The sequence below is a fragment of the Varroa jacobsoni genome, unplaced genomic scaffold (assembly GCF_002532875.2).
Source record: "Varroa jacobsoni isolate VJ856 unplaced genomic scaffold, vjacob_1.0 scaffold_53, whole genome shotgun sequence".
Classification (NCBI taxonomy): Eukaryota; Metazoa; Arthropoda; class Arachnida; order Mesostigmata; family Varroidae; genus Varroa; species Varroa jacobsoni.
Window position 1 is genome coordinate 12,413 of NW_019212955.1, and position 27,955 is coordinate 40,367.

Consider the following 27,955-nt stretch of genomic DNA (forward strand, 5'->3'; position numbering starts at 1 on the left):
TACTGTATCAGTCTGTCTGAGCCTCACATTCTACTCTTCCAATAAGAAGGGTTTTCTCTTCTATTCTTGAAGCTGCACGTTAGAATTTTTCATATGGCATGCATTAGTCTCGAAATATTCCTTTATAATTATAAAAATACAACGATATAGGTGTCTTCCAATAGGGCGACACTAGTTGTCTTTACCTCTGCTCGTGTGCAATCGGTAGATTGCTTTTTATCAATAACACGGCTTCGTTTTAATTCGTATTCATTCCATTTGCGCTCTAAGATTACAACAATTAGACGTTCTAATTTATTCATTTGGATCAACCGTTGCACGGCGCACATTTATCGTACTAAGTAGTTCCTAGTTGCTTCATACGAAATCCCTTGAGTACGCATAAGAACTATATTTATTTCAGCGGTGAACTCCGCGCAGCTCGATAGTATCCGCTGTGCTATTTCTTCAGGGTCTAGGTGCGCGGTTGAGAAAGGGGATTGTGCTGGTTGGAGAGGGTATCCAAAGGGTTTGTTTTTGGGAGAGCCGCTAAATGAGAGGAGTGTCTCATTGAAAGCCAGCGACACGTCAGACGACGGGGCCCAACAAACAGTTCTCGCCAACGAACTCCTTTGTCTGGACTAAAGTTTGCTCGCAAAATCTAAATTGCGACACTCCATAAACTTGTGTAACTTAGAAACTTGTCAACAGAATACTTGGGTACCACCAGGGAATGTAAATTCTGAAACAATAAATTTGGGAACAGGAAAAATTGTGAGGATAACTTATTTATCCTGCGAAGGGAAACTACCGGTTTTAGATGGTACCAACGATCAGCAGGTAGTAATGCGACCACAACACGTTGGATAATTTGTAGAAATAGCACAATAGAAAGGGATTCACTTCAGCGGGCGTATGGACAAGTGTATCCAATTCAGATGACCGCTTCTGTCCATAGCTTCGGTTCAATCGGTATTTACAAAAGAGTAACAAGATTCGTCGTTCGCTACACGAAGATCTCAGCCGCTAATAGACTCGATGTATTTAAGCGTGTGTTCAAATTGTATGCAAGCTTCACAGTGTGATCGAAAGCCTACTGCAGCTTTTGCTAAGGAGTAAGTTAATTTCCAGATTGAATCATAATACCCATATATTGAAACAACCTCGGTTGATACATGAATGATTAATTCATAATATAACTATTTATCTAAGTTAGCGATAGTTCGTAAGGGATAAATTTTGAGTGACAGCATCGTAAAGTGGAAGCAATCGACAGGTTGATACGTTGTTTTAAAACCCTGTTTACTCTGGTTCTAATTTGCTTCGCAACTAACAGTTTCTGCCTTTTCTTCTCAGAACTCGAATCTTAGATTTTAAATTCTACAGAACATTACATTTTAAAATCACTATATTGAAAATAATGAGATCTTTTTAGGGCAAAACTAGAACCATGACAATTATTCTTGATTCTTATTCCTTCGCTCCACATTTTTTTGCAGGCAGATTATCATTTTGTCTTTTATCCATCAGTAGAATTGTAATACAAGATTTGAAGATATATTTAACTCGATTTTCACCTCGGATACTATTTCCGCCACTAGACACCTTAATGAGATAAAACTAAATAGTAAATATTCATCTGAAACTACTGTTTTACCATCGAGTGTACGAATAAGTTCCGTCATTCGCTACCTTTTTCGTCAGAAAATCTTGAAAGACTTGGGCACTGCTGCATTACTATACAGTAAAATGCAAGCCAAAACAAACTAGAGATGACATTATCAGACTGGTTTTCATATAGTACGACATGTCAATCAGAAACTTCAATCTAATCAGAATACGATTGCTGGGTATTCAGTGCTAATGAGCAGGCTCTGTTCGATAGGTCTGATCTTCAAGCTTCGTCTAAGTCCACCGATTGACGAACAACGACGAACAATTACTTCGTTGCAATGGGTCTTCTACCTGGAAGTCTGTCACTCGGAGGCGTTGTAGCCATTATATTCCTCGGCTACATCGGTAGTTCAATGTACACAATGTACAAAATTTATAACCCTGCTGAATGTACTGATGTTGATTCGAAAACCTGTCTGCAGCCCGCCTGGCGAAATAAAGGAGATCTAAAACATCAGGTACGGTAGTGATCAGGTGCAATCCGTTATGATCTGACGAACTTATCGCAAAATGTTCGGCAAATCTTATAATTGTTCAGTGAACCCCACAAATATTTTATGCCTAATTTGATTAAATTATCTAAAACTGTATTTAATAATTTGAAATTACCAGGTTCATAAATGTGAGCTTAATTTGTTTACCTATGGGAATGGATTGGGCTCTGCACGTAGTGTAAGGGTGTAGTATAATCAATATCAGAAAATATACGATGGATGATTTTATCATTAATTACTAAATAATTATGCGTGAAGCAAATTGCACAAATAATCATTAGAGTGCAGACAAAATTGGTAATAGTGCTACGCGAATGCAAGCTTTCGTTCCTATTTTTGCTGCTGCGTTCCTATTTAGGATGTTAGTTGTATACCGGAACGTTAACAAATTCTATATCAACATATATATACCTATGTATACATTCAGCAAAAGTAATTAGCACCGTTAGTATCGAAACAGACCAAATCAGCTCGGGTACGTTTCAAACAGTTCTTGTAATGTAAATAAGCACTAGTAATAATAGTTCCCAGGATTAGTACAATAAGTAGAGATTATTTTTGAGGAGAATATTTCAAGTACGTGTATAAGAATGAGTTATTGTTTGTAATGATGGACTGCTATTTATGAAGTTTTGTTATTCATTTAACTTGTACTCCATACGTATGTGTCTGTTCACATCGCGTGGGAGCGTTGATCTGACACTAGGACTGATTTTCTGATAACGCCTTGAATTTGCTCAGCTATAACCTAAGGAATTGTGTAACACTGAGTTCATTTAAACGAAAATATACACAACGGATCACTACTTTGTTATTATCGAATATATTTCACTAAAGGCTTATATAGTCGTTTTAAACACGGCCGATAACGCAATAAGAGTTTCTGCGCAAATCCAAAATCTAAGGCAAAGCAATAGTGTTCAAAATAAAATAATTACTTTAAAAATACTAGCAATGGTGAATCTTTGTAGTACAGGAAGCTGGACGGCTTACCTAAGAGTCTGATGACCTGCCTTATGATTACAGTTTTTTTAGCACTACAAACGTTTTTATCACGCAAAACTGCAAGTTGTCCACTGTATGGGCCATATGGGAAGTAGCCCACCTAGTTAACGATGAAGGCCTGTAAGGTGAATTATGTGCAAGATCTAGGTATGATTTTGTTTAGAGAATTAGAGTACATTGATCTCATGTATCACATGATATATTAGGCTTCTGGGAGATTATTAGCAGTTTCTGCTTATTGATTTTCCTCTTTAATTTTCCGCTTGCCCATACTAAATATCATTTATGTCTTTGCTCTTCAGTTGTATCGTCACTGTTTCGTGCCGATTACACTATTTTACCTCGAGCCACAGATAAGGGTACATTATGTGGAAGAAGAATAGCTTTTCTGGCATCTACTTTATTTCTCGCGTTTGCGGAAGTTAAAAAATAGCGATACAGTTTACGATATTGTTTCTTCTGTGATGGAGACCTTATGAGGTGTAGGCTTATATGTTAGGTGTCCTTATTCAAAGGTGGCTCAAGGCAGTCACAGATGAATTCGAAACATTAAAGTAAATAGGTTTTTTAAATCCGAGATGCCATTTTTTAAATTAGCATGCCTTTTTAAGTAATATCTTCAGTCTTAGATTATATATAATATACGTCATCCTTTATAATTTTTTGCCACCGGTAATACATAAAGTGAACATCGAATATGATATTATTTTTTGAAGAGATCTTTAAAGATTTACCATAAATGTATAGAAATTGTCATTTTCAACTATGAAGTCATAATTCTTTTTAGATGTATTTCTCTGCCATACATCTAAAATATAGACTGTATCGCTGGATACGAAGACTACATAATAGATTTTGGCGTCTGATTTACGCAAGAAAAGCAAGTTTCACTAAGACCGTTAACCTAAAGGTCGATTTTGTTTTTTTTTTTCAGTTAGTAATGGTTGTCACCACTGAAGAGACGGCATCACGCATTAAAATTGGAAAGCACCAAATAATCTTGAATGAGGCCGATTTTGACGTTACGCAGACTACTTCAGATTTGTAAGCATATTTAAAGGATATGCGAAAAAAACCTATTTTAAATATTAACTTTTTCGTAAAAGCATTACCACGGGACACTTTTTAGTTATCTAAAATTGCGAAAAATGTGTTGGTTCCAAGCTGTACTGTTAGTCTAATATACATGCATAGGTGGGTCAAAAAAGTATCGATGAGTCGTCCGCATTTTGTCGGCGAAAGGCCGTGTACAACCACGTTGACTTTCGGCCGGAATGCGTTGTTTGAGGAACGAAAATATCAACGCGTGTATCATGTTGTGTATTAAAATTTGAGTTTAGCGCTGACACATGGTATCAATGCCGTAAAAGGCTTATAAAGATGAGGCTATGGGCATAAGTAGGAATACCGTGATTGTGGCAGTGCTCGCTACTAAGCTAGTGCTGCATGTTAAATTTCCACGCTAAATCTATAATAATTTCTATATAGCACGTGAGGGAGCGGGGGGGGGGGTAATACAGAAGGGGAAATCAACGAAGTTATTAGCAAAGGCTTACTGTAGCGTGGTAATAAGGGTGAATGAAGGAGAAGTGACGTAATAATCCAAGAAACCAACATTGTATAGAGTATAAGTTCGTACCATTCTTCAGTTAGATTTCGATAAATAGAAAAACATTATATGAAAACGACTCCGCTTTCATTGCTTCGTCTGTTCGCCCGTACCGTACGAAAATTGTAATAGGTTAAGCGCGAGAAATTCCAGATCTAGTACTGGCCCAACAGCGAGTAAGGAGCGGCTGATACTGCCGTAGTCACTGGAGCTGATGTATACGTACGAATCAATACTGAATGCATAAGTGGTTTCGTGACGGAAAGAGGATTTTGAAAAGAACTCTTGTCCTGAGCTACCCGCTACGTCGAAAATGGACAGAAAAAGCAAAGCAGCGTAAGCCATAGGATAATCGAATAATCATCAAGCGGTTCGTAGAAGAGTTAGACGTTTCACACGAGTTATTCGCGAAAAAATTTGAAAGCGAAAAAGTATGAACTGTACCAAACACTTTCTTTTCACCGTATACTTTTCGAATTTTACATTATAATTTTAGCAGTACTTCCACTGTCATTAGGAAGTACTGCCAAGATGTTTTTAGAAGAATGTGTAATGCTATCCGCCGAAATAGATGTTAACTACAGATCTAAGGTTGTGCCGTCTTCATTGCTACAAAGTTCCGGCTCACACGTGACTACTTTAAAGTTTTCTCCAAGAGAACTCGCTATCTGTATTAACTAGCTACCATATTCCATAGACCTAATCTCAAGTGGTGGTCTCATCTTTTCAAAGCTCAAGAGATAACTGGAAGGAAAAGTTTGGAAACGATTAATAAACCCGAGAAAAAACGAGGATATAGCTGAAGTCTATTCACGCGATGGGGTTTGAGAGCAGCTTCAACGATTGAAAGAAAACAGCACACACGTGTCATAAACCTGGTAGACGTTACTTCGACGGCAACAACTGGGATTAGAACTGAGCAGTGCGTACAGAGCCATATTTTCGATGCCTTTTTGTTTACGAAGTAGTATCATTGCTTGTGATTTCCGTTCAATTGGTCCGACAGTGAACTCTGTTTGACTCTGTTTGGCTCTGTTTTGGAACTAATGCTACGGTAAGTCGGCCTGGCCGACTCTAACTGCGAACGTCACGGAACGTCGCCGAAAATCAATCCAAACCTGGAAATAAAGAGCAATCCACGTTTTAGTTAATGCAATTATCGATAACTGTTTAATCTAAATCGTATAGAGTGAGATATATTAGAGACATGAAATAGGCCCATAGTTGAGCAAAAATTAGGTTTACATGTAAAACCTATCCTACTTGAAGAATTTAACAATTTTTTTTTGCATGCATGGAACTTCCGTTTTAACGGTTAGTTTATAACCTCCATAGTCCTATATTTTGCGTTTTACTTCGAGTACTGCTGTTAAGCACGCTTCGGACAGAAAAGTTTTTTTTAATAATCATCTTATAGCCTCTTAAGTCTCCAACAAACCGTTTTTACATCTAAGTTTTATAAGTTTTATCTTCTAAAATCTCGCATAGTATCGATTAGAACGCGAGTCTATTTTGCATTCAGATGGGTCGCACTTGCGAAGAGGTGATTTACTGGAGATGTTTTCCGTATTCTAGGATTTTAAAGAGTTTTGATGTACCGCTTTCGGTGAGACGGAATGGCAGCCTCTACCTTCACGTATTTCTTGACTCGCGGACACCTTCTGCTGCTGCCAAGGAGCCTCTAGATCTGATCTCTTCATCGACAGCTACCGCGCATTCTGTTCGACTCTCACGGTATGCAGTGCCAAAGCCTGAAGCTGTATCCCTTATTGGAGGAAATGGCAAAGAACCACTCAGTGATGAAGAAAGGTCGAAGGCCGTAAGGAAACGAAGAAAGGCGTCAATGGGTTCACAGGTAGACGCCTTGGATAGTGTTATCATCCACGCACTATCCACGAAAAGTATAGTGCAAGAGGTGTCCTTGCAAATTTGTGTTGTTTAGACAACGTGTTTTTGATCAACTACTACATAAAGCAGCGAAATTATCTCACGTTTTTGTTATTAGTAAGACTTATTCTGATAATTACGTTCGAATGTCAGTTAATGAGTCGAAGGAATATGTTTCCAAGTTATACGCGCCCATTTATCCATAATATAAGTTTTATGTACTTATATATATCATACAACCAATTTATGCTTACATTTCAACCGCTGCTTTGTGACTTTTAGGAGGAGTTAGAACGACCATATACGCATCTGCCATCAACACTAACTGTATGCCTTATGGCAACTCCGCACTCGATGCCGATCAATTCACTGTTTTCTGAAATAATTCCACTTCTAAAGTTGACCCATCAAAACAAATACGTACCGATCGCGTACGTCAACACGGCCGCTGTTATGAACAGAGATCTCGTGGCAAGTAAAAATCTATGAGGTTTCAAATATATCCATAAAAATACATTGTTACTTCGTCGAGTCAATTGATCGACTTTAATTTGAGTTAGGTGCCTTAAATTTTGTTTTAAATATTACTATAGATGTTTGTACAAGGCTCTGAAGCTTCAACTTCTGGGCTTTCTTGCGCGAACTTTACTGTTTCTTCCACAGCTTCCTTCGTTTTCTTTCTATATTATTTAATTTGTACTCATTGACTAAATTAAACTTTAGATGATAACTTTTCCTTTCCTCGATCCGATTTTTATTTTCTTTGTAATTAGTCACTGCATCTTTAGAACGATATCTACTCGGATCCGATATGAAGTGCCTTCTATATCTGTAGGTTTTTATTTCAAGCAGCAAAGGATAGCTTTTTTCTTATAGTCTCAGGCGCCTCTTCTCTCTCATAGCGTCATATACCACAAAGTTCATACCAATAACTGGTTTGCCAGGTGTACCAAATTGTTTATTTCTTTTAACAGATACATCCTACTGTTTTATCATATTAAAAGATTCATAAAGTTGCCCTTGATTAATCGCGCCATCACCACATATAGTCACACAAACATTGTCGGTTTTATTATATTTAGCAGCAAACGATGGTCCTGTTCCTATTGTAATTTTAGCCCCTTCTATTCCATGTCTACCAAAAAACCCTTTGCTGGATCAAACATATGCATAGAACCGTTTTTTCCCTTTCGAGCACCCAGTAGCTCTTCCAAAAAGTTCCGCCATAACGTATTTAGGCTTACCTCCCTATAACTAGCTATAACAGCATCGCTATATAGAAATAATAATATAAGTTATCGATGTAAAAGAAAGGTCATAGGGATGGGAGGGCGGATGAAGAGATCGAAAACATGGACCCAGTTTAGTACTTAATATATATAGGGTTAATGAGGGCATGTTCATTTATAATGCTTTACTGGAAAAGATTTAAAAAATGTGATAATATAGTTTTTAGCCATTAGTTTTCTCACATGCCTTTTAAATCTCTTTCGGATCAAACGTTGATAATCATTGCTCCAAGCAAATTTGTTTTATTCCAAAAATATTTTAAATGATTTTATCATAAGATACTAAAGCTATTTAATGGCTTAGTCAAAAGAATCGATTTTTTGTAGAGACTAGCCCTTCAAATATAGAGTTGCCCGTCTTGGCCAATAGTCAAATTAATATAATAGAAGCGGTTACCGAAATAGGCAGGAATGATTTTTCTTTTTCGTTTGATGCTAGATTCTTTTTTAAAAACCCTGCTGTTGGTTTTAGCAATAAAACGGTATTTTCTACGGTGCAAAACATGGTAGGCTCTAATGACAATTGGCACAGTCCAGCGATCAACTGTAATACGTTCTTCATACATGGAGTAGCACATGATGCACGAATCAACCTAGTTAAAGATTTAAAAGAGGGAATAAGAAGCAAATTGAATCATCCAATCGTCCTGTCTACCTTGTAATTGTGACTTTCAGCATATAACACCGTCAACATCGACTTTTGGAATGAAGGTTTCCTTCAATCAGATAACGGTTGGAAAACTTAAGTTCATCTCCGTTGTTAAAGAGGCACTCAACAACATGGAACAGTTTGGTATCTCTGAACAGGTAAGCTGAACTATTTCGAATCTTAACTGGGGTCATTCTGTTGCGAATGGAAGCCGCGGGGAGCGACTGCGGGGACTCAGGATGCTCCTATAATTGCTACTTATATGATGCTTTAACAACCGAAGCAGACAGACATTAGGAAAAATGCTTTATAATGTTCTTTGATGCAAGAATGCGACATCCACCGTAATTATAGGTAGGCTAACGTTATCGATATTGAAATACAACATGTTTATAAAGTACAGCATTGTATTAATGTATTGAATACAACAGATTACTATATAATAATGCTTTTTCAATTATAGCTTTAATTTTACATTAGCATTTTGCTGTACGCATAGTACATACTAATGACTGTAGAAAGACTGTGTGGTTCTGACTTAAAAAAAAATTGGTGCTTGTCAACTATTACAGGATACGGATGGCGTGAAAACCATCTTCTTTGACACCTCCCTAGTACTTCTGCTTACAACAGTTCTTGTCTCCGCACTACACGTAAGTGTGAGGTAGAGCATACTCCTATTAAATCTATTCAAACGCAAACTAAGAGCAGTTATGGATGTGTTCTATAACTGAGCAGTTGTGCCATCGACTGGATGTAGACTTATGCGGTTCTAAATACAACTTTGCTTGATTCGGTAACAAAGCAAAAAAACCGTATTCTCCTTCTGTAAACGTTTAATTTTTTGTTTGTATTGTAAATGGTTTAAAAAACATGCTTAAAAGAGAGAGAGAGAGAGAGAGAGAGAGAGAGAGAGAACTCCAATAGTAATGTGCGGAGTTTATGTTAGGAATAGATCTTCATTTGAATATAGTGTGCCAACAGAATTAGCTTGTAGCCGATACGCCGCGTTCTGCCTAGCAAAACCTATTAATATTTGCACGTTTCTTTTGTAAATATTTTAGATGATCTTTGATGTAATGGCATTTAAAAACGACGTGTCTTTTTGGCGAAATATTGATAACTTTGAGGGCATCTCAGTGCGAGCTATCGGATGGCGAGCGCTATCGCAGGTATGATATATTCTGGTGTAACAAATAGATTCACTATTGATTTTCCAGGCGTACGTCACGGCACTGTTAGTTAAATGTTTCGTCGTTTGTCTAAAGCTTTTACTACGGTTGATACGTGAACTAAATCGTTTTTTAATGACACTAAAATTATGCTGCAAAAATGCTAATGTATCGTGCGCTGTTTTCTACATATTTCTATGTCCGCATTATAGATTGTCATTCTTCTGTATCTGTACGACAATGACACGTCGAGGCTGGTTCTTCTGTCAAACCTTGTTTCGACTGCTATCGAGTTATGGAAATTGGCTAAAGCAATGAAGGTTTCGATCTGTTGGAAGAAAATTCTGCCAGTCGGCTTTAAGGTAAGGTGTCAATATGATATGAAGGCAATTGTCTAATCACTGTACCATTTAGGTAGATTAGAGATTTTAAGTCAATTGAAAAAAAAAACAAAAACATTTAGCCTCGCTTACTAGTTCTATCTGTTTGTTTCAGTTCGGTAGTTCCAGTGAGGCAGAGCAGAAAACTGATGAAATCGATTCTCAAGGAATGAAGCTTCTTTCGTATATATTATTGCCACTTTCCATCGGTGGAGCGATATACAGCTTGTATTACCAGCCACATAAGAGGTTAGTGTAAATGCGTTCGATTTAGATCTGCATTTTTTTATACATTACCTTTCCATGCTAGAAGCCCGTTAGGCTCCTAATTTTTAGTAAAGCCTTCAAAACAAATAAAGAAAATTAATAATATGTTGAAAAAGAACGCGAAGAGGCATGAGCTTAGCAGGTATGCCCAAAATATGTAATTTTTAATTGTAATATCTACTATTGATGCTAAGATATGCTTGTTGCCTATTATTTTACTAAAAGATGCTTCCACTATTATTATGGGGGTTTCAGCTGGTATTCATGGAGTATAGCATCATTGGCTAATGGCGTCTATGCGTTTGGCTTTTTGTTGATGCTACCACAGCTGTTTCTCAACTACCGACTCAAATCGGTTGCCCACCTCCCATGGAGGGTAAGTGAAACGGACTTTATCTGACATGTTCCTTAGTTCGTCTCTTCGATCCCTTGACACATCCACTTGCCAGAGAGGATACTCACAATGAAATATAACACATAATAATGATTTATCTGTTTTCTGCGAGTTGCTTCTAACACCTCTAGAGTCCCGAGTGATCTAATATATTTTACTCTAGGACGATTTTAAACTAGTAATTGAAAGTTGTTGTTATTGTAAAATTAATTTATTCGTAAGCTCCGCTCACGTGTTTTCAGGTATTTATGTATAAGGCGTTCAACACCTTCATCGACGATCTGTTCGCTTTTATTATACACATGCCGACAGCCCATCGCGTCGCCTGTTTCCGTGATGACGCTGTTTTCCTCATATTCCTTTATCAACGATGGTATGTCCCGTTAGGTGAAAAGCGTCCATTTAATGATTATCTCTTATATAGAGTAGTTTAGATTTTCAAATCCGAACATAATTCAAACGGTTAGTAAGGCAACAAATGTATAACGCCTCGAAAAACAGGCCGGCTTTTTTATTAGGGAGTATTTAACTTTATATCTAATATATAGAACTTGCTTTAGACCACAAATAACGAAAAGCATGGGTGAAAACAAAAAAAAACTCGATACATAGCGTGACTTTTTGTTAACCAACATTTTTGTAATTGTTCCTTGAACCGATCCTGTTTCTCCTTTAGGCTGTACCCAGTAGACAAGACTCGAGTTAATGAATTTGGCATGTCCTACGCTATAGACGAGACGTCGGCAAAATGTTCGCCGAAAAAAAATGTAGAAGAATCAAAAAAGAGTAGATAATAGCTGGATAAGGGAAACTATTGTTATTACAAGATGAGCAAAGGGTGCGTTACTCTGGATAAACTCATCGGCAATGCCTTGAGAATCTATACAAATAATGTAATATTTCGTTGAAAGAAAATTGCAAAGAAGAAAATCCGCAAAAGCATGTATGATTAAATGGTTCTGTACTGCTCGTGTGGTTTCTTCACAGCATCGTGTGTATATTCTCTGCACATTTTATTCCCCTGCACTTTTTAGGGGTTTCTGTCATTCTTGTTTATAGATATAAATATACGGATATCATGCATTTTTTTATTGTGTTTACTAGAATAAGCTTTTATGATAAATAGGTTTAATTCACGACTTACCGAGAGAAGGCATGAAAGACGTTAAAAATTAGTGCAGGATTAAGGTATTAAAAAAGCGACGCAGTACAACAAAACGAGAAAAAAGCTTGGCCAGTTTGAACTAAACTGTCGTCATATGGGGTAATATTTGTCACCAGAAAAATACGCTGCACATTGCTAAACATTAAATGCAATTTTTTGATAATGTCGTGCTGCAGAAATTACGAAATTTATCCAACTCTCAGAATAAGGTCATCTGTTTCGGAAAGAGGGCTTATTGAAAGTGTCATGACACTTGTGAGCGGCACGATTGAAGAACGGTTACTGAAGAAATGAGAACAGACAAATAAAGCGCCTTACGAATTTCTTTTACGATCATTTTTGGTGATTTTTATTCGATTCGCTGATGACTATTCACACATAGTTCTTACGACGACTTGTGTATTCGACTCATGTTATTTTCTTTGTCTTTCATGAAGAAATTCCGTGGCACTAGTGAATTGTTTGTGTGAATGCACCGCTGTCGTTTTTACAGGTTCTATTTTTACCTCATTCGCACAATAATAAACTAAATGTCGCCGGATGAATTTCAGGATTTGATTGAGACATTTGTCGATGAAGCTATATACAATGATCTACACAATAGAGGTAGAGAAGGTGTGGCGAAGGCATAGAATCCCAGCCCAAGTTTAAACTTTGTTATACAAAAGAACTGAATTACATATTTTCTTTCTTAGCTAAAATCGAAACTGATTATGAATTTTTTTTACAATTTCACAAATCGTGGTGTAAATCCAAGTAATTGCGACATCATTAATCATCTATTATTTACCCCATTAGCTATTTCTACTAGTAAGCAGAATTTATGCATTAAATAGCAACTGTTCTCTATCAAGAGACAGCCAATACGCAAGATCAAGTTACCAGTTGTTAGAATAATAGAAATTGTATAATCCCGGGCGGTACCACTATAAGCAAGAAAAACAAATCTGATACAAAACAGAAACCTCCAAAACTTCAGTCACTATGTTCGTTCGGCCCAATTATATGTTAAATTACCACTGTTTTTCATTACCCTTATGTTATTATTACCTAATTATGTCATCCTATTTTACCTTGTTTTTCTTTTCGCTTCCAAAGAAGTAACTTAACAACTATGGTACTATTACTGTACATAATGTTTATGGAATAGATATTGATTGTCGTGGACAACGCGCATACTTTTACCCCTAAACTTTTGTGAAGGTTACCTACTGAACGAGAACATTACCCCGATACGCCACGTCCCCAGTCCCACAATAGACGCCTCTTCTATGCAAACACTTGGTGACATGTGATAAAATAAAATTCATAACACTCTAGCTTCACTGAGCCAAAGAGCCATCATATGTTTCCGGGCCACGCATCGTCATCAGGCTAGCATTGCCGATAATGGCGGATCATATTGTTCATGCGAGTCGTATTGTATGAGCACTTGAAACACCGATAATTTCTTGACGAAGGTGGGGTCTGGTCCTCCTGTCGACGTATCAAAAAACGACAGTGCTTTTTTCGTCCAGCCTCAACGAGGATTACGTCTTCCTCAAGGGATACGGACATATCGCCGTTAACGTCTCCAGTGTCACGATCGCCACCTTCACCTCGACGGGCACCGCCTCGGAAGCGGTTGTTAGCAAGCATATTCTCTATCTCTTTCCGAATTGAATCTTCGACATCCTTGGATACCCCAAGGGACCCCACACCTCCAGCGTCACTGTTACGGCGCGCATTTGTGCTAGCCTTGGCTGCAGTTGCGTCGTCGTTCTCAACACCATCAGTGGAAGGCAGAATAACGTTACTCGTGACAATGTTTTCATCTTCCCGTTCCTTGGCATCACTTTCATTATCCTCCTCACTGTGCAGGTTTACAGGCTTGCTGATACCCTGTGGAGATTAGATGCAAATAGATGGAGGGCAGATGTAAAAAGAAGCGATTCTTTTTTACATATCTTACTCTCAAAGGAACATTAGATCATCAACATTTAAACGATGTCCGTGGCTCAAATGGTATTAGGACTTGTCTTCGAAGAGAGTCTTTGGGCTGTAATGTTTGCATTTCACGCGCACACTCATGTCATTGATATGTATAAGCGTCATCTATTTGAGTTATATGAACACTTGTTACTGGCGGCTAATGTTCGAAACTATTGCTGGGCTTGTGAAGCCCTCACAAAGAAAAAATAGTATAAGGGAATATTTGAACGAAGTTGCGTCAGAAATACATCAAGGGAGAGCTGCACACTATGTAAAAGCACTTCAGATATATACCTCTTTTTTAGGTGTATCCGGAACCTGCCCGGTAGATTCAATAAGAAAGTCCGCTTTGGGCCGCCTACAGAAACATATATTTTAGTATTAATATTTAACACGATCAGCAATATTATAAATAACGATTACATTATGCAGATCTTTAGTTGTAAAATATGTATTGCAAAAAAAGTTCTTCATAGTTTAATCACGCATACCGTCATTGAACTTGAAACGTTTAGTTTTATTTGATGTACTTTGACCTTTTTGCGTTACCATAGTAGACAAAAAATTAGAAATATAACTAGTGATTATTTATAAATGTTATGTGCAACAGCACTAAGACTTCACAAAATTAAGTACGGTACATGCCCAACACCATTGCAAAAATTTGGGCGTAGTCTGACAGAATAATAGTTTTTTCTTGGTATCAATGAAAGATGGTTATCCTAAAGCATCTCCAAACGAATCCTTGTCATAAATACCAACCTGCCCCGTTGAAGTTTGCGTGGGCTCTGCTCTGGACTGTCTGTGTTGTCCTTGTCTAGCGTATTTCCGAACGACATTAATACGCAGGGCCCATCGTCTTCGGATCCATCCGAATCATCAGATCTTGGAAAAGGGCTTTTGTTGGAATCATCGCCAGGGGAATTTTCTTGTTGATTCTGCCCCAAAGCTGAGTCCACGTCCCCGCCCTTCGGCCCCGAAGAAACGCCTAGCTCGCTTTCTTTAATTGGCAAGGACTTACTCTGCAAAATACGTTTTATCTTCAGCCATACAGAATACGTTGACTTATTAGCATTGTTCGATGCATCAAAAGGAAAAATTAGCCGAGCAATAAACATAATGAGCAGTCACTATGAAATTCTGTCGTTGCAAGCTTGCAGCTGGTGAAGGCAAGTGAAGTCACATACAATTTCCCATTTTGCAAAGCGGATGTACATACATATGACTCATATGATTACAAGAATGAAATGGTGTACAGTCATCATGATTGACAGCAGAAAACCACTAGAGCGAATCATTTTACCTACATATCCAACATGCATGAATACACTCAACTTCGTAAAGTTTAGCGAATTTTGATTTTTACTGAATAATAAAATTATTGCAAGTTCTATTACGTACCTTTTTAGTTTTGGGTTCCTCGTTAGCCGTCTTGTCCTGGCCCTGAATCAGCGAGTCAAACAGATCCGCGGCGCTGGGGGGCGGGTGGTTTTTCCCGAAGGTCCGTTTTCTACCCCGAGTAGCCTTTGCCCGGTCCGCCATTCGATGCCGTTAAACTGAGGCCCAAAAAGAAAAATTGACAAACACATGAATGTATGTAAATATGTGGAAGATATGATTTTTTCGCAAAAATGTGCGTAGTTAAGCAGATCTTAGTTCAATAGGTCTAAAAAAACAAAATAACTTATTTTTTCTATCAAAATGCTAAAGCAAACATTGCCAGTGGTTTCGAATCATTCATCTTCTCGGCTACCTTTTTGTAGTTGTTTTAAAGGAACAATGACAACACGATGACTAAGTATCTCTTTTTGATAAATTTCACCGTTAACGGTGGTCGTTCATAGGTGAGCCCCTTTAATTTATGCTTAATTTTGGTTTTTTTTCCTTCATAAAAAGCAGCTATTGTAAACTTCACTAAACGAGTACGTGAAAAAAGTAAAATAACGATTATACTCTTAGACAATTTGGACATACGCAGCTCAGTGCACTAGAAGGAACCTCATATTACATGCAGGAAATCTCATGATTTATACTAATGTTGTTAATTGTGAAATTTGAACATAATATTTCAAGAGTCAATTACTAATATTAGAAAATACTTGTATCAAGGTCAATCAAGAAACTGTATCAAACCAGATTTAAGCCTTATGGAACATACTCTGCCGAAAAATGTCTCTAAGTATTGGCAAATAAATCGAATGTGCACAAATTTCTATTGCTAACGATAACTACGTGACACAAAAACGTTCTTAAGTTTCGTCTCAGTACAAATCGTCCTATTTCATCCCAAACTACCGTATCACTTTCAGTTGTCTGGGGACTCACCCACGGCAGTTATTTCTTTTAAACCCCCACGAACGACACACTATGAAGCGAACTACTATTTATTACTTGTTAACTAGAAATTGAAGCGAATACAAAGGCGGACTTACATATTGACTCTTCGGTGGCGGCCTTTAATGTTTTCATCAGAGATCACTATCGATTAGTTGTGCTAACCAATCGCGGGCTAAGCGTTCTGTGCAATCAACAACGACAAAACAGTGATAGTCGGTAATACTTCAAAACTGCAACTTCACTTGCTTGATGTTACAGTCAGCTTATCGGATTAAATAGTGTCTTTGAATTTGAGAAAAACAGCTCGTTCTAACAAGGTACTATTTTTTTATCAGTTATCTTTTCCAAGATGGCGCCATCCAGTTTGCGATACCAACTGCTAGCTTCACTCTCGCCACTATGAATCTCTTTCGTACTCGGCGGTTATGTGTCAGTTCCGTTCGAGGTAAAATTTGCTATTTGCTAGCAAAACATGATGTATTTATTTTTAGGGCTACAAAAGACAATTTTCTTAAATTGGTTTGCTTTGGGATTCCATAACCAGTCTAGCTAGTAGAAATAGCTGTTTCGATAACGTCTGTACGTGTGGCGTATATTTGGTTTCTCTGGTTGGCGTACAGAGGTATTTATTACAACCACTTATTTTAGTTTTGAGTTAACATAGCCTTGTTATCTTTATTTATTTACTAGGATCTGGAAAGAATTACCACTAACGAGATGCATACAAGATTGATGGATGCGGAATATGATATACTCCTTTCTATTATATAAGTTCAATAAAAAGTTTTATATATAAATAGAAGCGAAAAAAAATTATTGTTATTAGAATTTTGATACAAGAAACGTAAAAAGATTCTACAATGCGGCCCACTTATATTCACTCAAGGGGCGATATCTAAACAACCCCAATCAAATGATGAATCAATTGCACAACTGATAAAAGCAAAAAGAGTGACTGTAGTCGTCTGTGGTGGTACGGACAGATCCAGAGATCTAGCAAAATTTGGGTCGAACGAATGACTCTCTCTTGTCAACAATCTCGAGTAGAATCAATAGATCTAAGTGATAACATTCTTCACTTACATAGATTCAATCACAAGAATGAATATATGTCTCTACAGGTATAACACTTGCACTTCGAAGAGTCGATAGGCTGGTAGATAAACTTTTGGGTCCGAAATCACCCAGTTTAACAGGACATGCTCAAATCCAATCATTGAAACGACTTCTAGTCATCGGATTTAGTTCTTATCGAAAATATAATTAGTAATTCTCTTTTAACTTTGAGCCCGTTTTAAAACTGGGTTGGGTGACTGTAATTCCATGTTAAAGTCCGCAAATTTTACAGCATCCACATTGTTCAGACCAATATCATAATTATATATGAAATGAACTAATTTTTTACACCATTTTGTGCAGAAAGTGAGATGTATAAGGGGCTCGGTGCATGAGTTATACGCCTTGTGTGTACGCATGTACAGACGATTTATTACCTTTTTTTTTTTTGCAATCACATGCAAGCTTTCACTTTTAATACGATTTCTTCACAATCAGCAAAATTACCAGTTGCAAAAATGCTTAGTAAATTCGATTTCAAAATAATTCATTTTTTCTTTTTAACACAAATTCACAAACATGTCATCTGACAATGTATCTGTACGAAAAAAAAGAAACTTGTGCATGATAAAAGACTTGAAACGGACCATTACACTCGGCAGTTAGGGACCTTGTTCTGTAACTCTATTAAATTAATCCTCCTAATTTAAACAAATTTTAAGACTTAGGCGCCAATTAAAATCTCAGGCTGTCAGACCAGAGGCACCACTGAAGGCCATGAAGGTACACAAAGAATGCAATAACTAATAATGGTTATTGATATGTATACAAATTAATTCGAAGAAAAATCTAGTTTTTCTTCTTAAAAGCATTTCAGGTTCGTAAAATCCCTGACATGAACATAAGATGTTCATGTCAGGGATTCATGAAAGACTAAACATAACGACAGGACTTCCTCGACTTCTCTGTAATTTGTGTTTTACAGATGAAATCAAGCCTCCTCTATTAAGGTTGCTAATACCTCCGAAATATATTAAACACCTGCAGCAAAATAATGGCAATAAATAACCAGGTAAGCCGGCAGCTTAGAATTTATCGAAAACTTAAAATAATTTAACTATGAATATAAAATACCTATCTTGAAAGCTGCTAGAATAAATAAAAAATAAATCATAATATTCAAAAGATACAATGATTTTTCTTATTTATTTAGAAATCAAGTGCTTTGCTGCCACCAGATGTCTGGCAACTCATCGTTAGAGCCGGAGCTGGACCACCAGGGCTCCCCAAATCGGGAGGCATATGAAGTCGTTCAATGGCGAAACGTCGCCCAGTCTGGTGGAAAATGTACTCTGTCGACTCAGGCCGGTGGCTAGTTACTGAATTGATTTCCGCGAACTTATCTAAGGAAAGTAGTCCGTGATAGTTTTTATATAACGGATTGGTTTGTCGTTCAGCGCTTGAAAAAGCCACCAGCGAGATAGCGCAGTCTGCCATTGCAAAAAGCCGACGAAAAGAATCGTCGTCTAGACAAGCTGGCACCGACACCCAACACACGACGTTCTCATTACGCGCCAAGACCCTAAGGCTACGCAGGAACTTATGGTCTACGAGCAACCCAACGGTTACGGCCACCCGGAGAACTTTGCCTTTTGATATGTTTGAAGCCACTAAACATAAAATTTCTGCTGGTGTTTTCGTGACCGCGTTACAGGAATGAACATCGGCTCCCTCTAATTCCTCGGGCCGGATAGGTAGGCCATAATCAAATACATGGTTTGTCTCAGCTTCTGGAAGGCTTTCGACTTCAAGTAAACGCTCGTAACGAAAGGCAATCTTCATCTTGTCCGTAATGCCTTGTGGCTTAGCATTGGATCGCTCGTAGGCGACTTTGCGCGGTAACTCTTCAAACCTCAGGGTTGATTCCCCATTAATAACAAATATTCTCTGTCCGTGGGCAATGCCTTCAGCTACAAAAGCTTTCATTAAATGGCGCCCGTATACATTGTGAGTATCCTCGGCGAGAAGTAGAGTTGATCCTAAAGGAATACCGCCTCCTAATAGAGGATCAAGTTGAGGAATGCCAGTGGAAGTTGTAGGCACTGTGCCCGGTCGAACTCCAGCCAAGACATTCGGAAAGGAGCGTCTTTGGAAACTCATAGCTCCTGAGTTTCAATCAGCGTATAAGCAGCACCACACGGCACACATAAGCACCAGATTGCCTTTGCCGCCTTTTTCATTGGGTCCAACGTATTCTACTTGTTAATCGTAAAATCTATTATTGCATATCGGTTTTCGGTTTGTTTGACATGGTACCACTCGGCTATGCACTGTTATTCATGCTCAAGCTGAGCGACGAATGAGGTCTCATGTCGTTACGACAGCATCGACTAATGGCAGTCCCTTCGAACAAGCAGATAGGGTTAAATAAGGGTGCCTGTATACGCACGTATCTTGAGTTAATTTCACGAAACAGGTAACAAAGGATTACTTGTCACACAAAGAAAATGAACATACGCGAAGTCTGATTTGAATTCATCAGCCGCGCTAGCAGGTAATGTGATTTCCAGAGCTCACAAGCAGACAGTCGTACCGGAAATAAGTTGTGCGGGCTGGACTGTTTACTTTAACAGGATTCAAGGGCATGCGAAAGTTCCAACTTCTTATACAGAATTTATTTTAGGTGCCGTTGTACAGCTTTTGACGGGTATTCCTATAAATGTATATCTAAATCTTTAATCTCTAGTAAAGTCGTGTGAACAGCGTATATACTACTTCAGTTTGAAAATTGCCGCCACTAGGTGTGAAGCACCATCTTGTTTTGATGAGGGAGTACTCTCCCTCACTGCAGGGTTTAGCATTTATCTATATAACGAGCGTATCGGTGTTAGTGAAAAAAGCGTTGAATGTTGCAGTTGTTCTATTTTGCATGGCTTTTGTGTGAACTCCTTCATTCGTCATCGCTCTAAGCATTGTTTTTGTAGAAGGGAGTTTTTTTCTTCGTTCATTAGCAGCTAGCTGTGCCAATTTGTCACCATGGCTGATAAATTAGATCGGCTCTATAAACTGTACGACGATCTTGCCAAGGCAGAAAAGGAGGGAAAACTTACCGAAAACTCAGCCATCTACGAGACCATTATCTCCAGAGCCGCTACTGGTGACTCACAGGTACGCACATAGTGACAGCAGGGTTTTTAACGTGACCAACTTGAGCTCATCTGAATTCAAAATATAAAGAGCACAGAGTTATAATCCGTAAGTATAATGCATGCATCAATGTTGTGTAGGTCTGATCCGCAGAGGTATGATTTGGGATTAGTCCTGCTTTTTGCGTTAGTAATAGTAAAGCATGCTTACTTTCCATGGGAAATAATACGTTAAATAATACGCATCACCAGTCAACACTCGTGTCCAACTGCAGTTCGACCGGCAAATTTTAACGGAAATAACTTATCGTTAGAATGTAAATTTCGTTTGTAAAGTTCGATCCAAAGTTTTGGGTTGAATTCGGTCTAAGCTTAGAATTGTTTATTAGAAAGATTCAATTTAATGTGATTGACTGGATCACCTGAACGCTTACATGATAATAATAATTTTTGTTTAGACATTTCGTTTTATTTGTACGATTTTTACAATTCACGAGTTAGATCAGTTTATACTATCAGTCCAATAAAAATCGAGTGCCTACGGTTTCAAGTTCTTATTTTTAAGATTTTGCAGTTTTTTTGTTTAATGAAACGGTTTAGTATTTTCTAAGCTCATTATTTCTATTAACAACCTTTATTGTTATTAGACCATGCTACAATTTCTTTTAAATTTCATAAATAACTCAAGTACTTTGTCTGAATAGAAGAAGGCTTACTATATGCTTTAGTCTGAGTATATTTATGGACTCATTGCAAAACACATTACTATTACCTTTGAATTTTAGGAAAAGCGATTAGTGTCGCAGTTTATTGCCAAATTTTTCAAGCATTTTCCGACTTTAGAAATCCGCGCGGTAGAAGCTCAGATCGAATTATGTGATGACGCCGATATTAACGTTAGAAAGCAAGCAATTCACGATCTTCCCTCGTTTTGTGCGAAGGGAGCAGACGATCCTTACATATCAAGGTAAATGAGAAAATATTATAATTCGTATAAATTACATATATTATTCTTGGTTAAGTAACTATGTGAAAAAGCTCAAACAATAGAAATAATTTTAAAAGTAAGCTAAGTAATAGCGTTGAATACATACGATGGAATCCGTTATTGTTAATAATCACTATACATTTCACAAACCTCACGCAGGGTGGTGTATCCATTTTATGAAAGCTTAAACCCCTTAATAGAAATCGCAACTTACATGGCTTACTAACATGAACAAACGTACTTGTGTCAATTAATGCAGGATCGCGATTGTTCTTTGTCAACTACTAACAGTTGAGGATCGCGGAGAATTGGCTATCGTCGAGAAGTCCTTAAACACACTTCTCCGCCAATCGGTTCATGCAACTGTGAAGGGTGTCGTTGGCCAAATGGTTTCTGCTACCTGTGAGGATAGTATGCGGGATGCTTGTATTCGTTTTCTTGCCTCGAAAGTCAATCTCAAAGCGCTTGACAGTGAGACAGAGCTTATGCTCATTGAAGAGGCCGGCAAAGTGGCAGCCCTCGTCGGTGGAGAGGAGTTTGTGCTGCTGGTTAAGCTCCTCAATTCATTAAAGGTAGATTGTACATTTTGGCGTCTTCTCGAACAAGTTAGAATCTATTTAGCAAAGTGCCAATATATCAGCTTCCAATACGCATGAATTTGATTACGTGGAATTGTTCGTCGGTAACTTATCTTCAAGTATACTCTGGAAAAACAAGATAAAAACGATCATTTGTATGATTTGGGTTATCAAAAAAATTCTTGCTTATTATCTCGAAACGTATTCAGTGTTAAATACGCTGTGTGATAAATAGCCCCGTCGCTTCACAATGTAAGAAAGTAGTACGACTAACCACGGTTTCGTTTGCAGATCTCCCGTCAAGTATCACAACAGAAATCCATACTGAAAATGATCTCGGATCAATTGCAACTGACGGTTCCAGTGCCTGCCGCCCCCGATGCTAACCAGCTGGTTAAGCTAACCGTCTGTCTACCGTTGGCATTGCCGTTGTTCTCGCCATATGCTACATCCTTGCCGTATGTTGCCTATCTCGTCAACACATTTCTACCCACCACAACACTCGAGGTACAGTGTAAATTCTCGATGATAGTCTATAATCTTTTACGATGTGTGAGTGCACTTGAACAACGCCAACAAATATTATTTATTAGTGTTCTTTGTGTATACTTACACATAATAAATTTACAACGATATTCCCCATCGATGGTTATTTGAAGTGCTCCCGCTAAAAACGTCATAACAAGAAGCAACTCAGAATAGATTTAGGCTCATATGTACTATAAAGACGGCTGAATACGATCAGTCGGTTTAAATTGACCTACCGTAAAAAAAAATCCGAAAATATTTGCCTGTCGGTATGATATGGATGATTTAATAATTTCGTCAATATATCTACAGGCCCCTGAAAGTCTGGATATTCTAAAAGTTCTGGCGCAAATGGCGCCACATGCTCTTAAGCCAACTGACGGCTTGGACAATTCGTCAGCTGTTGCCGGAGAACCAGCCGCTGAAGTGAGCGAAGAAGACCAAGCACGACGACGTCAGCTAGATGGACTTGTCCAGGGACTGTTCGCAAAGGTCTGCGAACTCCTGCCTACGGTGCCGGCAGACGACGATCTTGAGAAGGATCCGGAGCTGCCATCGCTACAGCTCAGCCATCTCGAGTGCCTCCTGTTCACGTTTCATAGCATCGCCAGAAAGATTAAACCTACTGCACTTGATGACGAAGTTGTTCTTAAGGTAAGCTTAGGTTCAGCTTAGGAATTCAGTGTTTGGCTAAAAAAGTGAGAAATTAAATTTAGCTGCAATACCTTTGTGCAATCTTAAGCTTTTATGAGCTTCAAGTTTATAGATTTAAAATCGCAGTTAGATATTTATATCGCAGTTTTTTGCGCTAAACAATATCAAGTATGACTTGATTATAACTGAGTGATGTAATGCATTAATTAGTCCTCAGATGATTATGTTATTCAGTGCAATGACATCGAAATTCCCTAATAAATTCTAGTTAAAAAAAAACTTGGTTGCGTTTAACTCAACTAAGGCCTGAATTTATCAGGATTGTCGCAATCCAGCTGATGGGTAAGATTCGGATGTAGTTAATATTGAGTTTCTTGGCCGTTTATGAGCCATTGCAGCCAGTGCATTTCGGAGTTAAAAGAAGTTTTTGAATGCACGCGGTGTGTACGCATTGTGGTTGGTATAAAACTGACGTCCATTCTATCCTGCTGCGTTCTAAATTGCAGCATTTTCACCTTAGGATTTGTTTTTATATCGATAATTTCATTTTGTAACTTGCGAGAGGTGTAAATAACAACAAAGGTCGGGTTCTTGGTTCACGCAATTAGTGTTTTCTTGAAGCCGAATACTGTAGCTGATTCACGAATGCATTAATCTACCTGTGGTAGGATGTCCGGCAGCGATTGCAGTATCTGAACCGAGGTCTACAGGCAGAAGCCAAGAAGTTCAAAGGACTGATTGCACAGGGCATAAAGCTTGAGACGGAAAAGAAGCGCGCGCTCTTTCTTGCTCTTAAAACCACCTCGAACCTGACAGCCTTTATTAAGGATTGGTTTCATAATCCACCTACATTTAAGGTTAGTTCACTTCGGTATAGAATAATTCCACAAATATTCTTTTTCATCGGCATAGCAGTAGATTAAGAAAATGAAAAAGAGAAAGAAGTTAAGAAGAAGATATAAAATAACACTACACTCTGTGTATTGGCGTAAACAAAGTGTTACAATGTTCCATATCAATTTCTCAGGACAAGTATAAAAAACGTTGTGGTTTGTACAATTCCATTAAATTAACATGCAATACTTATAAGACTTTCTGTATGATTACATAAATGATACTAAAAGCCGCTTCTAGGTGTTTGAGGCAAAGTGCCAGTACTTCAAATATGTCGTAGTTCACTCATCTTGATCATGTTTTGGCTATCAGTAAAAATTTACGTCTTATGTTAATCAATTTAATTTTTTGCAGACCAACGTCACCCTTTCATGGCTACAGACTGGGTCAACTAAGGGATCTGATGGCAAAAAGCAAGCAAAGGACGGTATCAAGGCAACGCCTAACGGGACCGGCAGCGGGAATCAGGAAAACAAACGTAAAGCAATTGTTTTCGACAAGGAAGGACCCACACCGGCTAAGAAAGCCCACCGAAATGGCAGTAGTAGCAACGGGGGCGGCAATAGGCCTGGTCGCCAACTATACCAGGCGCCCCGTGGAGGAGGCAGATTCAGGTCGAGGTGGTGAATTGAATCAATGAGTGCATAGATTCGAAGGAACAACTACTAGTGTGATTAGGAAATCCACACTTAACGATTACCTCCTGCGGAGGTTTGGGCCCGTGCGGTTGGAATCAAGGCCGAGCTTCTGGTGCGTTTCGGTATTCATACAATGAGTGGTAAGTATAGCACCGAGTAAATAAGGTGACAGCGTTGTTGGGCGGCTGTATTAGTCGAAATCAGTTCATCTGGGTAACAAAGACGCACCTGGTGTCTATTCGTTCCGTAAAAATCGCGCGTCCTGCCGACGAATACGGTTCCTGTGGTACCTTATTTCCGTTTCACATCTGAAGGACCTTAGATCTTAGCCCGTATGAGCTTTCTTTCCATGATGGTTGGGATACTTTGTGTCGATATACGACTTTCTTTAGTTTTGGCGGAATTTTTTTGCTCTGCTAATTTTGCGATTTATCAAATTGGTGAGTCCTCACCAGTCAAGTATACTTTTTTTCGTAGCCGCCTGGCAGTTCCCAGTTCCTTAAATCCGATGATATGGGACAACGAGGTTGCCAGAGGTATTAATAGAGTTGTAGTGTACTACATTGATCTGATTGGAATATTCACAAAGGAATTATGTTTGTTAAGTTACTAGGTTCAAATTTAAGCTTTGGTTTTTTTATGTGGGTGTATACCCATTTTTTGGGATCGATTGCGCAGTGTTTGGTATAAGATTTGGTCGTCTAAGTGTTTGGTATAACATTTGGTCGTCTAAATGACCCGAAACAAATGAGACTATATCAAGGAAATGATTTTGCATAGCAAATGCATACACTCTGACAACGTTGTCGAAATAATCGCTTCTCACCGCACCAGTGAGCTTATTGTTACTTATATACCTGTTTATTTATTTGTCAATATTAGTTTTTTTAAAACGGCATAGGTCATCATTTTACTAAAACTATAAGTTAAACCGTTTTTTGTGTGCTACCATTTATTCATCACACTAACCTCCTTTTGCATCCTTAATGAATAAATCCAAACAGCGCAGAGCACACACTTTATTCATAAAGACGACACATAAGCTGTGTATCACTATTTGATTGCACGCAACAGGCATTCGCGATTTTACTCAAAAAATTAGCCAAGGCGTGCCCCGCCCATCTGTACATCCCTGTACATAGGATACGGCGTTAGGCGTTTAATTTCACTTCAACGTAGAAAATTGTTGTTGATTGACAGCACTGCGTGATAACTTCTCTCAGGATTGATAATCTGCTTCAGGCACAGAGCGCACATTTTCCAGAGATATATTACTACCAAAAATAAATGGTCAAATACAGACAGACTTCCTCACGGCAATAGCATAAGCGCGGGATCGTGTCGTCTCCTTTCTCTATCTGTGAGTTGAGGTGAGAATAAAATTCACTTTATCCAATACACGTATTATTTAAATAAAGCGGGACTGTTCTACTGAAGGCGATAACAGTAGTTCCTATCGCTCTCCGTGATATCAATCATAGAGTACTATTCTTAGAGGATCGCTATACCACTTCGTCGATTTCATCATCAACACGAAACCAATACGTAAAATTGGTGTCCCTATATAATATAATAATTGAAACATGTGTGTGTCCTGTCGTAAAAGTACTCAAGCATAACGGCTACGGGGAAACCATCCCCAAAAAAATCAGATGGTGAGAGTTCGAGGGCGCAGGCCATCATGTAGCACTTTGATTGTCGTAGCGAGAACTAGATTTGAGTGTTGGTGATGTCAGGCAACGGTGTAAATACATCGTCTGGAATAAGATGATATGAAATACAATTTCTTTTCTGGTGATCAAAAGGAGCAGGTTAACCGTTAAACTATTTCCACAGGGACTATTTGCGAAATGCTTTTCTTCCCTTGACAGTTGATCTGTAATCCCGTTACACTTAATTTTCAACGAATACTATCACGGGGTTCGCCACTTGCTACCTGCATCAGCAAAATGGATGCAATCCCAGAATTTTGAAATTTCGCTATAACGGAAAAATATAATTATGACTATGGCAGCTTTGTGTATTCTTCGGCAGAATTTCACAAAATTAGCAATTATGTCCAATATGTTCAACAATTTGCAGCGACAAATGGAAACAATCTTTTCATGTATATGCTACCGACTCAATAAAGACTATGTCACGCTAAGTATTTATGAGGTAATTAGTGTTTTTATTCATTATATGCTTACCGCGCCCAACTTTAGTAGTATTAACTAAAGCTCCTTCAGGGCCTCCATTATTTTTACAGGCATTCTTTGCTTACTTATCGTTATCTGATCTAATAAGCGGTTATGAAGTTAAAATACAGAATGAAGCTTTAAAAAAAAAGCTTCACTCTGTATTTTTAGCTATGAATATTGGTTATTCAGTAAGTAGATAGGATAAAAAAAAATAGAAGAGTTTAGGGATACGTTATGATTCAGATACGGGCAGTCTAATGGAATGCCTAACAGCGATGTCGGATGTAAAAAAAAAAGAGGGTAGAAAACCTTTAGCCGCTTACTGATGTTGTCAGGCTTCAATCAGCGGTCTAGTTCATCACAGGTGTGTGGCAATGCGAGACTTTCTGGCATGTCGTTTGCCGCAACGTTAACTACCACAACAGCTGTCGACCAGGTATGCATCGTACATGTTTACCTTAGCCTTGCGATGGGCGGCGAGCGCAGCTAATGCACTGACCGCGAAAAAGTTACGTTTAGGTCCATCTTAAAATACTGCAATTGCTTTCTCTTAAGTTTAACCCCAAATACGAATCGGTTACCGGTACTCCTATTCATGCAATTTACGAAAAGGCGACACTTTAAGTAGTAATCCTTTATGACTTTACCTTTAGTTGGCAGTTAAAGCACAGGAACCAGTGAGCGCTTCAAAATCAGCTGGAACAGCTCCGATCAAGAATATTTCGCTTACAAGGATTATAAATTGGCTTACATAGCAGGTACTTAGTCAAATCCAGTTTTGCGGTACCTAGTAGTTATCTCATAAAAATTAATATTAAATCCAGTTTTGTTGTAATGAGTGTGGGAAAATAAACTCTTCGACAGCCTTCGGTGTTACAGTGACTTCCGTATCTAGAGACCACCACAGTAGGCGAAACCTGATGAAGGCGATTTCTTCATCGCAAAAAGATGTCGCAGAGTAGCAGCTCGCCTAAAAAGATGCCGTATTTTGAACGCTCAATTGGGAAGGGAGGGAACAAGT

At 38.3% G+C, this 27,955-nt stretch overlaps 4 protein-coding genes across 7 annotated transcripts; 2 read left to right on the forward strand and 2 right to left on the reverse strand.

Annotated features, from left to right (window-relative positions):
• The first annotated feature begins 558 nt into the window (after positions 1-558).
• LOC111260839 (lipid scramblase CLPTM1L) lies at positions 559-12,300 on the forward strand. Of its 2 annotated transcripts, XM_022833886.2 has the most exons (13): positions 559-1,094; positions 1,865-2,111; positions 4,087-4,196; positions 6,337-6,616; positions 6,931-7,119; positions 8,613-8,744; positions 9,159-9,239; positions 9,651-9,758; positions 9,971-10,120; positions 10,254-10,387; positions 10,661-10,781; positions 11,042-11,172; positions 11,476-12,300. In XM_022833886.2, exons 2-13 carry the CDS (start codon positions 1,932-1,934, stop codon positions 11,591-11,593), a joined length of 1,734 nt encoding a protein of 577 aa, XP_022689621.1. In that variant the 5' UTR covers positions 559-1,094; positions 1,865-1,931; the 3' UTR covers positions 11,594-12,300. The 2 variants fall into 2 exon arrangements, with proteins under 2 accessions (XP_022689621.1, XP_022689629.1); XM_022833894.2 differs by lacking the exon at positions 1,865-2,111 and having other exon boundaries at positions 560-1,094.
• Positions 12,270-16,582, reverse strand: LOC111260862 (uncharacterized). 3 transcript variants are annotated; one of them, XM_022833922.2, is made up of 5 exons: positions 16,368-16,582; positions 15,337-15,491; positions 14,698-14,975; positions 14,230-14,293; positions 12,270-13,845 (listed from the first exon to the last, which is right to left on the reverse strand). In XM_022833922.2, exons 2-5 carry the CDS (start codon positions 15,475-15,477, stop codon positions 13,339-13,341), a joined length of 990 nt encoding a protein of 329 aa, XP_022689657.1. In that variant the 5' UTR covers positions 15,478-15,491; positions 16,368-16,582; the 3' UTR covers positions 12,270-13,338. The 3 variants fall into 3 exon arrangements, with proteins under 3 accessions (XP_022689657.1, XP_022689665.1, XP_022689651.1); XM_022833930.2 differs by having other exon boundaries at positions 14,698-14,957; positions 16,261-16,384; XM_022833916.2 differs by having other exon boundaries at positions 16,261-16,384.
• Positions 16,583-18,506: 1,924 nt separating this feature from the next.
• Elp4 (Elongator complex protein 4) lies at positions 18,507-19,880 on the reverse strand. Its single transcript, XM_022833941.2, has one exon. It carries the CDS (start codon positions 19,486-19,488, stop codon positions 18,538-18,540), a length of 951 nt encoding a protein of 316 aa, XP_022689676.1. The 5' UTR covers positions 19,489-19,880; the 3' UTR covers positions 18,507-18,537.
• A 135-nt stretch (positions 19,881-20,015) lies between these two features.
• cass (apoptosis inhibitor cassowary) lies at positions 20,016-26,910 on the forward strand. The gene is made up of 7 exons (XM_022833905.2): positions 20,016-20,496; positions 21,260-21,441; positions 21,722-22,034; positions 22,332-22,547; positions 22,881-23,222; positions 23,891-24,079; positions 24,471-26,910. The coding sequence occupies exons 1-7, from the start codon at positions 20,365-20,367 to the stop codon at positions 24,741-24,743; spliced, it is 1,647 nt and encodes a 548-aa protein (XP_022689640.1). The 5' UTR covers positions 20,016-20,364; the 3' UTR covers positions 24,744-26,910.
• Positions 26,911-27,955: the final 1,045 nt, after the last annotated feature.